Below are 14744 nucleotides of genomic sequence, written 5' to 3'. Positions count from 1 at the left end.
TTAGCTCCAAATTCCACCGATCTGTTTATGAATCCCCCGCGTTTGTAAAATACCTTGTGAATTGCATAGTTTGTTGCAGTAAACCTGTTGGTAATGCGTGACGATGTTTAGCTGAGACATCTCGGTTTATTCCTCCTCAGAGCGTATGAAATCGAGAAGCGGCTAAAGGTCAGAACTCTCACCCCCTTCCCCAACTACGAGACGGCGTGCTGGTATGTGGGACGACATCTCCTCGAGCGATTCAAAGGTAAACTCATAAATCACTTGCTTGTATTTATAGAGTTGTTTCTTTTTTTGCTCTAATTTGTGGTATTTCAATGCAAGCGTAAATCCTCGTTTAAGTCGCATTGCTCCAGAAGAATGCGTGAAAGCAGAGAAAGCAGAAACCCTGTTAGAAGCACGGCTGCATGTCTGCCGCACAGATGAGGAGCTGGATGCTCTTAATATTATTTCAGTCATTAAATTGGTGAAATCGCCGAGTTCACAGATGATTAGCTTCAAACGGTTTGGCCCAGCTAGAATCACTTGCTCCATTACAGGCCTGTGTTTAAACTCCCCTCGGCTGGCTCGGCCCAATCTGTTTATGTTTCCACTCGTTTCTGTGTGTGTGTGTGTGTGTGTGTGTGTGTGTGTGTGCGTGTTAGAGCCAGATTGCTATTGCACACTAACCCACAATATAACGTTATTTCCTTTTAGCTTCGAGGTCAAGACTCACTTAGTTCCTCGATGTTATGAATAGTTTCCTGTTTTGGTCGTAAATCCACTTCAGTTGATAGAGCTACTTCGATGTTCGGTGCTTTTAAACTGAAATTAAAGAGGAAATACACATCCGCATTAAAGCTTCATTTGCATAAAGTAACAATTAAAATCGTTAATTGATTGATAACATTGATACCATTCAGCCACTAGATATTTCCTACACTTTCAGTGCAATACATCACACTGAACATGAAGAATGTGACATTATCATTGTGTTGTTTGGTTGCTATAGTAGGAGTATACTGTATAGTATACTGTATACTGTATATTCCTTTGGATAAGCTTTATTTCACAGAGGAAAACTCACTTATTGTTCTTCCATTTGAGGTTTTCGTATTGGTGCTGATGCAGAGTGATCCAGAGTGAGATGTTGATTGTGTACCTGAAGAGCTTTTACATGTCCTCTGGCTGTTTGGTGCTCAGCTCTGTCCACTCTGCCAGCAGGACAGTCTGTCCAAACACACAGTCACCCAGCTGACAGAATCCAACAACTTCACATGGCGTCTCGTCGTCAGCTCATCTGTTCTTGTGTTTGCGAGCGACTCGTTCAGTTACATCTTGTAAATCTCCCGAGCGCACTGAGCATGTACACAACTTAATGGTCTTGACTTTCTTAAAGTTCAAAAGTCATGGATTCAGTCAACGTGAACGTTAACGTTTCTTTTTCTGCAGGTTTACACAAAGCAAATAAGCAGCCAGCCCCATACCTGATACACGGTGCCAAAATCATCAATGGAGCCTTCAGAGCTTGGACTAAAAAACAGGTACGGACACGTTGGGATGTGTTTGTGTGTGTCAGTCGTCCACCGAGGCTGCTGGGAAAAGCAATGACAGTTTTATTTGTTTTCTCGTAACAGGCCCTCTTGGAACATGAAGACGAGCTTCCAGAGAACATGAAACCATCACAGCTCATCAAGGATCTCGCCAAAGAGATCAGACTGTCAGAGGTATTCTCATTTCATTTCTGTCAACATGATCAGACTGCAATGACTGCATCCATGTACTGTGGATGTTCATGGTCCCTAGTGGTTCTGATGAGTCCACCTGCCTGTTGTTGTAGCACCAAAGCATGTCTTGATATTAGTCCCTGCAGGAGTTAAAGTAGGATTTGTAACTTCTATCACATAATCCATGTAATTTGCAAGAACATTCATGCTCCCCGGAGGATGAACCCTTTTTATTTGAATGACTCCATCGCTTTAATCTTTGGTCACCCACAGGACACAGGACCCTTTGCTTGCAGCTTTAGAAACTGCAAGGTTTATGTTGTTCCATGGGAACAGAGCAGGGTCCGCAGGCAACAGGCAACAGACAACAGACAACAGGCAACAGACAACAGGCAACAGACAACAGACAACAGGCAACAGGCAACAGACAACAGACAACAGGCAACAGGCAACAGACAACAGACAACAGACAACAGGCAACAGGCAACAGGCAACAGACAACAGACAACAGACAACAGACAACAGGCAACAGGCAACAGACAACAGGCAACAGGCAACAGACAACAGACAACAGACAACAGGCAACAGGCAACAGGCAACAGACAACAGGCAACAGGCAACAGACAACATACAACAGGCAACAGGCAACAGGCAACAGGCAACAGACAACAGGCAACAGGCAACAGGCAACAGGCAACAGACAACATACAACAGGCAACAGGCAACAGACAACAGGCAACAGACAACAGACAACAGACAACAGGCAACAGGCAACAGGCGTGCCACTTCGGTTTCTGCCATCAAAGTATTAAAGCAAACAGGTTTACTGTGAAATAAAGAAACGTTTGGTCAGAAAGGGCAAAGTTCAAGTCCTACGAGGCAAATACAACTTCATCGTCAGTCTTTTATGAAGATGCTTGTAACTAGCATTAGCATTTTAGCATTAGCAAGGTGTGAAAACAATAAGATTGGTTGTCAATTGCTCACTCTGAGGATTCTTTTTTCCCGCGTGCCGTCACTGTGAATGAAGAATCAAAAAATGAAGAAAAGTCTCGATGAATTGAAGTAAATTGGGGCCACATTTTAAAAACAGCAAAACTATAAGAAAACGTTTGTTTACAAACGCTCACACAACGTGTGCAGTACGATCTATGAAGTCTCATTTATCCAGTTGTGAGCTCACTGCTTCCCAAATATACTGTGTGTATCTTTGCTAAAACCTCACTCGTTCAAACGCCTCTGCAAGTCAATGAAGTCGTGAACGTAAGTGACGCAAGCTGCTGACGCGCCTCGGCTCACGGACCGAGGTTCCCAGGCGTGAGGTCTGCTGCTGGATACCAAAGAATAGATAAAAACAGAGGTGTCTTTGTGATGGAAATGAAATATTGATTCATCGAATTATTTACTTGTAAATAATAAATAAATAATGTCTTCATTTATTTCTTTATTTTTTATGTATTTTTCATTTTTCAACTAATTGATCAATTAACTACAAATTTCTGTGGCAGTTCAGTGGGGCTTCAATTGTCTCAGTTGGGGTTTGAGTGCTGATAAAACTATAGCTCACTTCACAATTCCGTGCTTTTATTTCTAGAATGCAACAAAAGCCATGAAGAGTGAGCCCAGCATTAAGGTACCGGTGGAGGAGCCCCCGTCCACCCACTCCGAGCCTGAAGAGCCCGTTTCCCCGGCCCACGTCCCCTCGCCCAGCAGAGACAAGGCCAGAAAGAAAGCTTCCAAACCCCCCAAGCCTCCCAAGCCACCCAAACCCCCAAAGATGCCGAAGGCCGCCAAGCCTCCGAAGGTGCCCAAGGTCAAGGAAGGGGGGAAGAAGAAAGCGAAGAAAGTGAAAGAGTCGTCGCCACCGCCTCCTAAACCCTCCAGCTTCGCAGCACTTGAGTCCCATGCGAAAGACATCTTGAGTAAAATGGACCAGCCGAAAAAGACAAAGGTGAGCGGATGGCAACGTTAGCGGAAAATGAAAGCGTTCTTATTTTGTTATTTGTATCCTTAGTTTTCACTTTACGTGAGCCATTTTGCATCCCCTTCAGCTTGTCAAATTCAACCATTTGCAGAATTGTAAATGCCGCCCACAGGCGCTCTTATTTTGTGAATAACTGTGTATTTCTTCAGGCTGTTAAGAACGTCCTGAGTATATCGGAGAAGGAAATGTCAAAGCAGAACAACATAGAGAAGTTTGACATCAGAGAACAGAATAAAAACAAGACTGAAGCAAAATGGAAGTATAAGGTAAGAGCCTTTCAGCCGAGTCGGTGGAATGGCTGCTTGTTACAGGCCAAAGTAAATAATATCACAATCCCTCACATGTTCAAATAAACCTTTGGTAAAGAAGACTCAAACAGTGGTGAAGGTTCCGAGCCCAGCGGCTGAGCAGAAAGAAGAAGAAAAAAGGTTGGATCATCCAAAAGTGATTTGCACACTTCACTTCAAAGCAATCAGCAAAAGTAATGATGTGGCCCCCGAGTCGCACATTTGAGGCCTGCAGCTCATCAAGAGCTGCTCCACAAAGATCCACAATCCCAGAGTTTACCGAATGGAATTAGGCCACGTCCATATCCTCTGCCCTGCATCGAAGTATTTACATATCTCCTCATCTTCATTTAAAAAAAAGGATTGTTGTATTGCTGAACAACAAGGGGAGGCTTTTTCGGAGCAGACGTGTATTTTTTGTAAAACAGAAGACATCGCAGGGCTTTGGTTTTGTGGAAATGCCAGACTGCTGTGGAATGCTCCTTCACATCAGGCCAAGCATTCGCAGATGGAGCCAGAGACCCCTGTTAGGTGTTTACCGAGGTCACCGGGGGCCACATCGTCGCTCCTGATCGCCGTGGAATCACGTGAAAGGTGCACAGCTCCTCTGTGGCGTGCAGGGCATGTGAGGCCTGTGTCACCGTCTGCTACAAAGAACACACAAGACAAAATGAACCGTTGGCTTCAGGTTACACGGCCTCGTCACATGTCTTTAATTTGGGAGTCAAACTGGTTGCGGGAGTGAATATTTGAAAATGCATATTCTTGGGTTTCAGTTAATTACACAGTCGGCTCAGTGGTGATTTTCTTTTATGGCAGCGGCGTTGCATTCCTCTCCGTGAATTTGGTTCAGTTTAAAGTGGGTCAGAGAATGTCACGAGAGAATATCATCCGGGGAGATTTACATCATGATGATTTCTGTTTGAACAGAAATGGTTTTATCTGAATGAAGTGACTCCCTCCTACTTTGTATTGTGTGTTTTAAAATGAGTTGACTAGAAAGTTACTGATAATACATTTTTGATCATTTCATTTTGGAGTCAAATATCAGGCGTGAACATGACCTGAGTGCGTTTACTTGATCTGTTACATTTCTTATTTCAGTTAAAGGGACACACTTGAAGTGAAAAATAATAGATATCACCATGAAACCCCAGCTGAGTACTTTCATTAAGAAAATATGTTTTGTCTTATAAGTTCTCTGAAAATGTATGTTTAGCTATTGAAATGAGGCATTATCTTATCAAAGATTTCTAGAACAGAAATCTAAACATTGGATGATTTGTTGACAAATTATACTGTCAACCGGCAAAAACACAATCCATTCTCTGCATGTCTTTAGTAATACAAAGTATGTGTGAACAAAGCCCTCAGTAGAAGCCTTCAGACATAGAGAGGAATGGAAGTGGACAGTTTGGTGTGTGTAAGAGCTGCTGAAGTGGAGATTTCTGGATCAGAGTCTGAGAAACAAGTCATTTAGAGAAAACAGCCTTTATAGAGATGTTTTGTACACATGGCGATTTCATTTGCGTATGTGCCCATTTGATATATTTCCTCTTCCTATTTACAGAACAGTAAACCAGATTCCCTGCTGAAGATGGAGGAAGAGTGCAAATTTGACAGAACACCGTTGTCAGGCAATAAAGACCGATTCAGCTTCACCATGTCGCACAAGAAAACGCTCGGGTACGTATGGAATGGCTGCCATTTGCCGTATAAACGTTTCACGACAAAGGTCTTTGGAGAGGAGAGCTTGTTAAGCGTCTCATGTGGTGTGTTATGGTGATTATGGAGCTATGTGGCTATCAGCACCAGACACATTAGAGACAATTCAAGGCCTTCTCACGGCGAGCGGCCGGCTGAGCCTCGCATCAACTCCCTCATTGTCCTGTGCTTTTCCTTTTCAGCTCCAAGATGCTGAAACCTCAGACCAACTCAAGTGTTTTTGGATCATTACAAAACCTAAAAGAGGACAAATCCAAGCCGGTGAGAGACGAGTACGAGTACGTCTCCGATGAGGGGGAGCTGAAGATTGACGAATTCCCCATCAGGCGGAAAAAGAACACCGTCAAGAGAGACCTGTCCTGTGAGTATTCTGGGTAGTGTTTCAGTTTATCGTACAGGGCTGGGTATCAAACCTCAACCCTTTTCATTATTGGTGGCTGACATGTGTCCGTAGCATTGAGTTTAGAAAAGTGTTAAAAATCAGCATTAAATAATTGGTTTGATTATTAGATTTATTTATTCTTTGATCTGATATTTCCTGTTTTAAATTAGGGAATTTATTTAACTTAAGTGTATATTTTATTTCGGTTAAGTCTTTATTTATTTGTATTACTGTCACATCGAGCATTTTTGCACATTTGGGATAATAAAAAAAAGGTTAAAAATCTGTTCAGTGATTTGAAGAGGTCTGCTGTTAAAAAATAAATTGACCAATCAAAGCTTTGTAGGCGGGATTAAGAGTCGAGACGTCATCTTCCTACACAGCTAGCTAGCTACGTAGCTACACCCAAGAAAAATAGCAGACGAAAGATGCATGTGTAAGATCGTCGCAGCCGTACAGGTTGTTACAGAAATAGCAACTAAATCGACATGAGTCCTTGACCAGCATGACAAGCAGCTCCTAGCATTAGCTACCGTAGCTTCACACAACACACGTGTATCTGTGAATATATGTGATTTGCGATATTGGGCAATACAAAAAAATGTCTTAGATCCAACCTCTCGTGTCACTTCTGGTTGCAAATAAACAAGATGGCGACAGCTATAAACCAAGATGGTGGCGACCAAAATGCCAAACTCAAGGCCTCAAAACCGTAGTCCACAAAACAATGGGTGATGTCATGGTGACTGTCATTTTTACTTGAAGGCCGCCGTAGTTCTCGACCACAAACTGCGGTAACATGAGCCGCAAAGGGTAAAACATGGTAACGCTAGCCGCGGGGAACTTCATTGCTTCCTGAGTAGTGTTTTTATGTAAAGGATGGCCCCTGAGTGAGGCGAAGGTCCCACAACATAAAGAAACAAAAACCACAACATGATGGAGTAGTGTGGCTGCAACCAATTACACGCTAGTCCTTTATGTATTGCTCTGTTATAAGTGCCAAAGATCAGGTATTGTATTAGCACTGATACCCAGCCCGACTATTAAAAATGAAAAGATATCATTTTGATCACCAACCTTTGTTTTACCTGTTGCTGAATGGTGAATGCATTTACTTACAGTTTTGTCAGACATCAAAGAACCCTTTCAGCCAGCCAAGAAACCAAAGTTCCAACCCTCGGTGACCAAGGTACGTACCACATGATACCTAACAACCAAACGTTGTGACGCTAAGTTGCTCATATTCGAGCAGTTGTACTGCGATTATACTACTCTTTATACAGGAAGAGCCCATCAAGAACATTTGACATCTGAACTTATGTGATAAACGATCGTGTCCCAGAGGATTTCATGCTCTTCAAGATGTCGAGGATTTCAAGAACAAGCATCTTTAAAGCTCAGATTTAGAAGAGAAAAAAAGATTGTACAAAGTGAATTCTAGGTGAATCAGAATAACAATCTCCCTAAGCTGTGGACCACCACACACGGCTGAAGGAAATAGCTGTGGCATCTACGGAGGAAGAAGAAGAAACCCCCTAGTGGGTCATTTTGGCCAAAGTCACATAACAAACAATGAAACTGCAGAAAAATCAGGCAGCAACCTTCCTGTACTGTAAAATGAAGCCAATGCAGAAGTGTCTTAAAGCTGCATTCTCTCTAATGTCCACCAGGGGGCGACTCCTCTGGTTGTATAGAAGTCTATGAGAAAATGACTCTACTTCTCTCTTGATTTATTACCTCAGTAAACATTGTAAACATGAGTTTATGGTCTCAATCTCTAGTTTCAAGTCTTCTTCAATACAGCATGATGTTCATTTAGTACATTATGGTTCAGTTCGAGTCACACAGACCATAAAGCAGGGGATGCTTTAGGTCGGGGCTACCTTGTATTTGACAGGTCTCTACCACGCCGTTGTCTGGTCTGGGAGTTATCCGTGTTTTTGTCTTAGAACTTTAACCCTTTCACAGTGTATCATGAAATTGCAACATTTAGATTAACTGATAATCTCTTACTCAGCGTTCAGTTGTACTTAGCTCCACCCTCTTGTGTCAAAAACCAAGTTGGCGACGGCCAAAATGACGAATTCTAGGCTTCAAAACCGAAGTGCATAAACCAGTGGTGGACGTCACGGTGACTACGTCCACTTTTTAGAAACAGTCTATGAGGAAAACATCAGACGTTAATACATAGGGACCTTAAACAGAGATCCAATCAAGACAAAATCCCATTCACAACAAGAACGTTGGCTGCAAATGTCTCCTCATGTCCACTCTGTTGTACTCTGTCCACTTTGTCCCAAAAGCAGACCGCGGACTCCTCAGACGAAGAGACTCTGCACATCGACACGGAGGCCAAGCCTGAGGCCAAGAGTCGCAACTCTAAGGTCAAGAAGAAGAGCGGCAGCGCTGCAGGGATTCTGGACCTGCTGCAGGCGAGCAAGCAAGTCGGTGGGATAGACTACAGCGCCAACAGGTAGACTGACCCCCCCATCACGCCACTGGTCCCTCAGCACACACCGACACACACTTGGGTTGCGGCACATGCGCAGCGTTACTCTCTGAATGGCCCCCGCGGGGCCCTTTTTTCTTTTTCCTCTCACAGCAAATTCATTTTCGAGTCCATAATGGCGCGACCCACTGACAAACAAGCGGCGCGCTCAACGACGATATAATTAGATGAAAAAGCTAAATTTCATAACTTCGCTCGGAGCCGAAAAATCAACTCGCAACCGAAGCAACAATTTACGCAGGTCCTGTTAGCAGTTTGTGTTAAGTCAGCGTTTGTCTCATTACGCCGTAATCTATCAACCGCTGTGTTGCCCCGGGCTCTTCCCTTCGCCTTCTGCTGTTTGCTGTTGGGTTCGGCTCTTGATGGTCTGTTTCCACCACATTGAAAGCTACAAATGAGCAGTGAAAAAAAGACAGAAACATCGGCTGAAATGATGCTCATTTCTCAAATGAATTGGGGGTCTTTGAAGAGGGAGCGTGGGGAAGCAACGTGGTTCATCACAGCGGTGTTTGACAGTCGCTTTGCTCCTTGTTGCAGCTCAGCAGCTAATAGCTTAATAGGTGTGTGAAGACATTTCCATAACTGCCTCTTAAAGTAATCACGCGTCCTTGGAGGATATTTCAATTTGACAGTTTTGCTCTACAATTTCCAAATGATAATGACGCTCAATAGCACAACTGGTGACTTCAAAGCCTTTTTCTCTCTCTACACCTCTTGCCAGCGTGCCGACTGCTGTGTAATGGCTGTGTTGTTGTGTATTTTTTATTGACGTACTTACAGTCAGCCACCTGCATCTCCCAGCACACAGGAGGCCATTCAGGGCATGCTGTCCATGGCCAACCTGTCGTCTTCAGACAGCTTGCAGCAGCCGTGGAGCAACAGCCAGTCCAAGAACAACAGCCAGTCCAAGAGCAACTCGCACGGCGCGCAGGCCGGCAAAAAGGGCGGCGGCAACAGCAAGCGACCCACCAAGCAGCTCCCGAAGAAGCCCAAGAAGAGCAGCAGCATCGAGAGTCTGGATTACGACGACGACCACGACCACATGGACGCGTGCTTCAAGGACTCCGACTACGGTGAGCGCCAGAAGCCCACTCATTCCTCTTGTTCTGTTTGAGTCGCATGTTTCTTTAAATGACTCGCTGGGATCAGGCCGGTGTCACAGGGTTACTTCTTTTAGCCAACAAATGACAAAATAATTATCTGCCACGCCGGTTCCTCACCGCTGCTAACAGGTGCAGTTAAAAGCAGATCGACCCTTGATGGACCAACATGCGGGTCTTTAGCTCGACCTTTGGCCTTGAACTGTTCATCAGGACAAGATGATGGCTTTGTGCTTACTTTACGTGCCTCCTTTTCCAAATCCGCCCTTTCATGTTGCTCCAATTTCAGATTTTTTTTTTACTCCCCTTCAAAATGTTTTCTTTGTGAGCCCCGTCCAAACACAGCTGAATGGTTCCTCCCAGCTTGTTAATAAGCCATTAAGGATTTGCGAATTGTTATTTTACATGCTTTTAGAACTTCTAATTAGCGTCTAATTAGTTGTTCGTAGCACGAACATTCCCGGGCTGAAATCTGTGGGCCAGTGTGGAGCTTTTCTCACACGCTGGCACTCTTTTCTTCTTTTTTTTGATGATCCAATTATCCGATATGAAACGACTTAGATGGAATTTGGGCTGTGAGCAGGCAGAGGGAAGGGGGCAGTCCACAGCTGTCTCACAGCTGTCCCGTATGCTGTCGCTGGAAACTTTTAGATGCACGGAAAGCAGAAACGAGTGCACTTGAGTCACACTCTATGCTTTACATATGTGACAATAATTGGCCGGTAATGTTTCATTTCCTACATCCTCTCGTCGGGACGTGTTAGTAATCGGTTGCATCTTTTCGATTTTAGTTTACCCCTCGCTGGAGTCAGAAGAGGATAATCCCGTTTTCAAATCCAGATCGAAAAAACGGAAAAGCAGTGACGACACTCCGTACAGCCCGACAGGTAGAACCTGCATTTGTATTGTACGTTTTACACTTCTCAGTTTTAGGGAATAAATGTGTTCTAAACCTTTGATATGGATGTGATCACAGCTCGCGTGGGACCCTCGGTTCCTCGGCAGGAGCGGCCGGCGAGAGACGGAGCCCGAGTGGCCTCCGTAGAAACGGGTCTGGCCGCAGCCGCAGCAAAGCTCTCTCATCAGGTATGTCATGACGCTATTTCCACATCGTAATAGTGAGTATACCTGTGAGCAGTGCCCAACAACAAAAAGTGTATGTCCTCAGGAGGAGCAGCAGAAAACTAAGAAGAAGAAGAAAAGCACCAAAAAGAAGGCAATAGTAGTCAAGGAGCCCCCGAAAATCTCTCAGGACAGTAGCTCGCCGGAGCACAATCTGGACTCCCAAGATGGCAACCTGACGGACCCCGAGTTCAACACTGGAACAGTCAAGTCGCCGGGGGGGCCGCAGCCCATGGCGCCAGGAGTTTTTCTTAGCCAGAGGCGACCGTCGATGTCTTCCCCCAACAACAGCACCAACACAACGAGCACCAACAGCAGCAGCGCGGCGAAGGGGGATCGCACCGTGTCAGCAGACGCCAAAGGTGAGTCGTAAAGAAAGCAACGTAAAGGCTGGTTAGACTGCGGAAGAGGATTTTAAACCACTGCCTTCAATCTGCTGGAGACTTATGCTGAACTAGAGTGGCTTTGGTACCAATACCAGTGTCGGAACTGCCTCCGATGCAGCCTGACAATGCTGGATCAGCTCATTTACGCTACACGGTAACAACAACAACACGTGACACGTTAACAATGCTAGGGGTAGATATGCTTATGACAGTAGACCCAGCTGTTGGGTGAGTTGTCATTAGATTTGGTAGAGCTTGTCCTCGACATGATGACTTGTAAATACTCTGGTGATGCCCTGACTTCTCATCTAGGCCACCATTAGGTCAAATGTCTTTGGTTTGAGACGAAGTAACAAAACGAATGGCTTTTCCATCAGCCTCAGCTACACTGTGTGTTTAGTACTAATCAGCAACTATTAGGCGGTAGACTCTCCTTTACACACCGGGGACGTGGCGAATAAACAACACCAACATGCAAAACACGTTTCACATCGAAACGTACTCATAGCACCAGCGAGGACAATTTGCTACTGGGTCTAGGGCTTTTATTGTGAAAGGTAAGAACAGCACGGAGAGATGGGTTGGATCCGGTCTGCGAGGTTGAAAGGGGAGAAGTCAAATTTGTCGTCTTGGTTTCGAACCACGGAGCCTCTGAGTTGTGGTCTACGCTTGGAATACATGATTGGCCGATGCCTTCATGAGCTTCATTGAAGTTCAGAACAATCAAGCATTACGTCACTTCTTTGACATGTAATATTTAGTTTTGTGTAAAAGTATAATGAAGTATTACTTGGAATCAGATGGAGCGGCTCTTTCAAGGACAATATTTATTTCCCTGATTGTCCCAATAGAACATTCTTCTCAGACTATTCTAAGACGATTACTCATTCCATGTCAGTAAACAGTTTGCTTCAGCAGCTGCTGCTAAAGCAAACTCATCTTGTTAGACAGTTACTATATGAACTGCAGATGTGTAAATGATTGGATGCAGAAAACACAACCCGTCAGATAAATGCACCTTGTTTTCAAGCCTCTGATCCTGATCTCAATGTGCATGGACTGACCGGTTAAAGCAGGGGTGTCAAACTCATTTCCACTCTGGGCCACATCAGCATCACGGTCGCCCTCAAAGGGCCGGTTGTAACTGTAAGACTGTATAACTAACTTCTCCTAACATATTGTTAAATAACTCTCTGCATTTGATGATTGTTTCTTCAAGTGTAAAAATATTGTACATGCAGTTATATAAATGAAAAATGATATTTAAACACATTTCTGTTATTATAACATAAATCATTTTAATTGAGGGTTAAGAAACCCACATTACTCTATCAAAGATCAAACTATTAAAGAAAATAACAAAGACAAATATCAAACACAAGGTATTACATTAACTTTGTTCAAAGCTGTTTGTGTCACCTCTCTGCATCACTAATGTTCCTCCCTGTCGTCGTCCTGCATGGCAGCTACATCCAAGAGCTGCTCACTGAGAGTCAGGTCTGATGAACATGATAGATGATCTGTATCCGTGTTGTCTGTGCTTTCATCAACAGTTCATTAGAAACACAAGTACCTGCTCCTCTCTTCGGCTAGCTGTGTTGTTAGATTGCTGCTAGTTCATGAACTCGGTCTGCGATGGTGTTTCTTCACAAACTGACATTTGTAAAAGTCTGTATCTGGTCGGAGCTCTGCTCACATACCTTCAGCATGCACTGGGCTGTAGCTGTGTGAATATATTCTGCTGTGATTGCAGTCTGCCTTTTAATTCTTGGACAATTTGATGTTTTTCTTGGAGCCTAAATTTAGCTCCGTGTTTGGTGTCAAAATGCCGACGTGAATTGTATCCTTCATCACCGACACGCCTCATAACACAGAAGACAGACCCGTTGTTCTCCTTGAAGCACAAACATGTATTCGATTTCCCATCTTTCATTACATTTTCTTCCCTCTGCATCAATTTTTCTCTTCGTGGACATTTTGGGATTTGTCGATCTTTTTCAATCGTTGGAAAACCTCTTTTCGGGCTGTTGCCTCTCTTGTCCACCTGTTGTGATAGTTTTAATGTCGGTACACAGACAACATGCTATCTCATAATTTCAACTTTCTATCTCATCATTTCGACCATGGGGATACTTTTATTTTCAAGTCTAACTTTTAATTATTTTTCCAAAAAATAAAAATCTTTTTTTTATTTGAATTTGTTTTTTGCTGGCGGATTCGCGGGCCACATAAAATGACGTGGCGGGCCGGATTCGGCCCGCGGGCCTTGAGTTTGACACATGTGGGTTAAAGCATCTAATAAATGCATTTTTCCATGACATGTGTCTGTATTCATAATCAAACATGAAATGACAACAAACGTCCTCTTAATTAAAAGGAACATTAAATGACAGACTACTGGAAACACATATGATGTGTTTCAGCTTAAAGGCTCCCTGTGTGGTGTTTTTTGACCACAAGAGGCGCTGTGGAACAGTGTTATTAAGAGCACTTACGCATTCCTGCCAATTTTGACATTATTCCACTGACCGACAGTTGGTTGCATTATTGAGCGAATAAACAAACCCGTGCTCCAGTATGAAGGCAGGGAAGAAGAAGAGTCCGAGCTAGCGAGCTCCTCAAAATGACATTCCCATTCAGCGAAACAGCGCTGTCATTGATGTTTCGGGAACATATTTTCTCCCCGATCACGTTTGTTTGATCATACTCGTGTCAGGAGGAGATCAGAGCGGATGGGTCGGTCAAACAAACAGGACGTTCACCCAGGAGGCCGCTGTTCATGTCCCGTATAAGGTCAACGCTGACTTATGTATTACTTGGCTTCATAAGGGAGGAAGGATTGTACATAACAAATTAAACAAGTTGTAAGTTACTACTGCGGCGGAACACTAACACTCTTCTCTTGTTCTCTTCGCAGCTAAGCGGCTAAAGAAAGGCATGGCGACAGCCAAACAGAGACTTGGAAAGATTTTAAAGATCCATCGAAATGGAAAGCTCCTCCTGTAGCATGCAGCAGACCGCTGTAGGACTGGGAACTCATGAGCTGGGTCCCATCCCAACCTCACCCCCTGTTCACTGATTAAAGCCAACAATGGGGAAAAAAAAACATCAAGAAAATCATGCATTTTTCAATTTCTAAGAAGAACATCACTCAGATAGGTTTTTGCCTCTACTTATACTTTATAACTTTCAGATATTAAAGTGTACAGAACCTACTATAAATATTTTTTAAGAGAACATGTCTCATTTTACTACAGCTGTCAGTTTATCAGGGGTCGCTGAAACATGAAGTAGAAGTACGTTGCAGTCATTCCAAGATGTGTGAAAGTATCCCTTGCATGTATTCAGTTGCATGCTCCGCTTGGGTCAAGGTTGGGGGATTTTACACATTAGTTCCTACTATATGGATGCAGCTTATCATTGCCACGCTGGATGATCAACGAGTTGACATGGGAATAAAAAATTAATAAAAAAACTCCTTCCCTCCCAGCCAACATTGTCTGTGCGTCGCTGGGCGCGCTTTTCTTTGACTGGAGTCAACTT

The 14744-nt window shown here is 43.9% G+C and overlaps 1 protein-coding gene across 4 annotated transcripts in view; it reads left to right on the top strand.

The window, feature by feature from the left end:
- The window catches only part of phf2 (PHD finger protein 2), a 32070-nt gene that overhangs the window by 15742 nt on the left and 1584 nt on the right, over nucleotides 1-14744 (top strand). The window contains exons 9-22 of one of the 4 annotated variants that reach the window (XM_079297180.1): nucleotides 141-247; nucleotides 1432-1523; nucleotides 1617-1706; nucleotides 3301-3657; nucleotides 3840-3956; nucleotides 5548-5663; nucleotides 5885-6063; nucleotides 7206-7273; nucleotides 8391-8557; nucleotides 9374-9666; nucleotides 10485-10580; nucleotides 10670-10779; nucleotides 10862-11177; nucleotides 14119-14744. The exon at nucleotides 14119-14744 is cut by the window's right edge and continues 1584 nt beyond it. In XM_079297180.1, coding sequence (XP_079153306.1) covers nucleotides 141-247; nucleotides 1432-1523; nucleotides 1617-1706; nucleotides 3301-3657; nucleotides 3840-3956; nucleotides 5548-5663; nucleotides 5885-6063; nucleotides 7206-7273; nucleotides 8391-8557; nucleotides 9374-9666; nucleotides 10485-10580; nucleotides 10670-10779; nucleotides 10862-11177; nucleotides 14119-14207 — 2197 coding nt within the window. In that variant the 3' untranslated portion in view covers nucleotides 14208-14744. Of the gene's footprint in view, nucleotides 1-140; nucleotides 248-1431; nucleotides 1524-1616; nucleotides 1707-3300; nucleotides 3658-3839; nucleotides 3957-5547; nucleotides 5664-5884; nucleotides 6064-7205; nucleotides 7274-8387; nucleotides 8558-9373; nucleotides 9667-10484; nucleotides 10581-10669; nucleotides 10780-10861; nucleotides 11178-14118 lie in introns of all 4 variants that reach the window. The other 3 variants (XM_079297181.1, XM_079297179.1, XM_079297182.1) reach the window with 3 other exon arrangements.

Source organism: Melanostigma gelatinosum (genome assembly GCF_949748355.1).
Source record: "Melanostigma gelatinosum genome assembly, chromosome: 3".
NCBI lineage: Eukaryota > Metazoa > Chordata > Actinopteri > Perciformes > Zoarcidae > Melanostigma > Melanostigma gelatinosum.
Note: the sequence above shows the minus strand (reverse complement) of the source record. Positions and strands in the feature narration are given on the sequence as shown.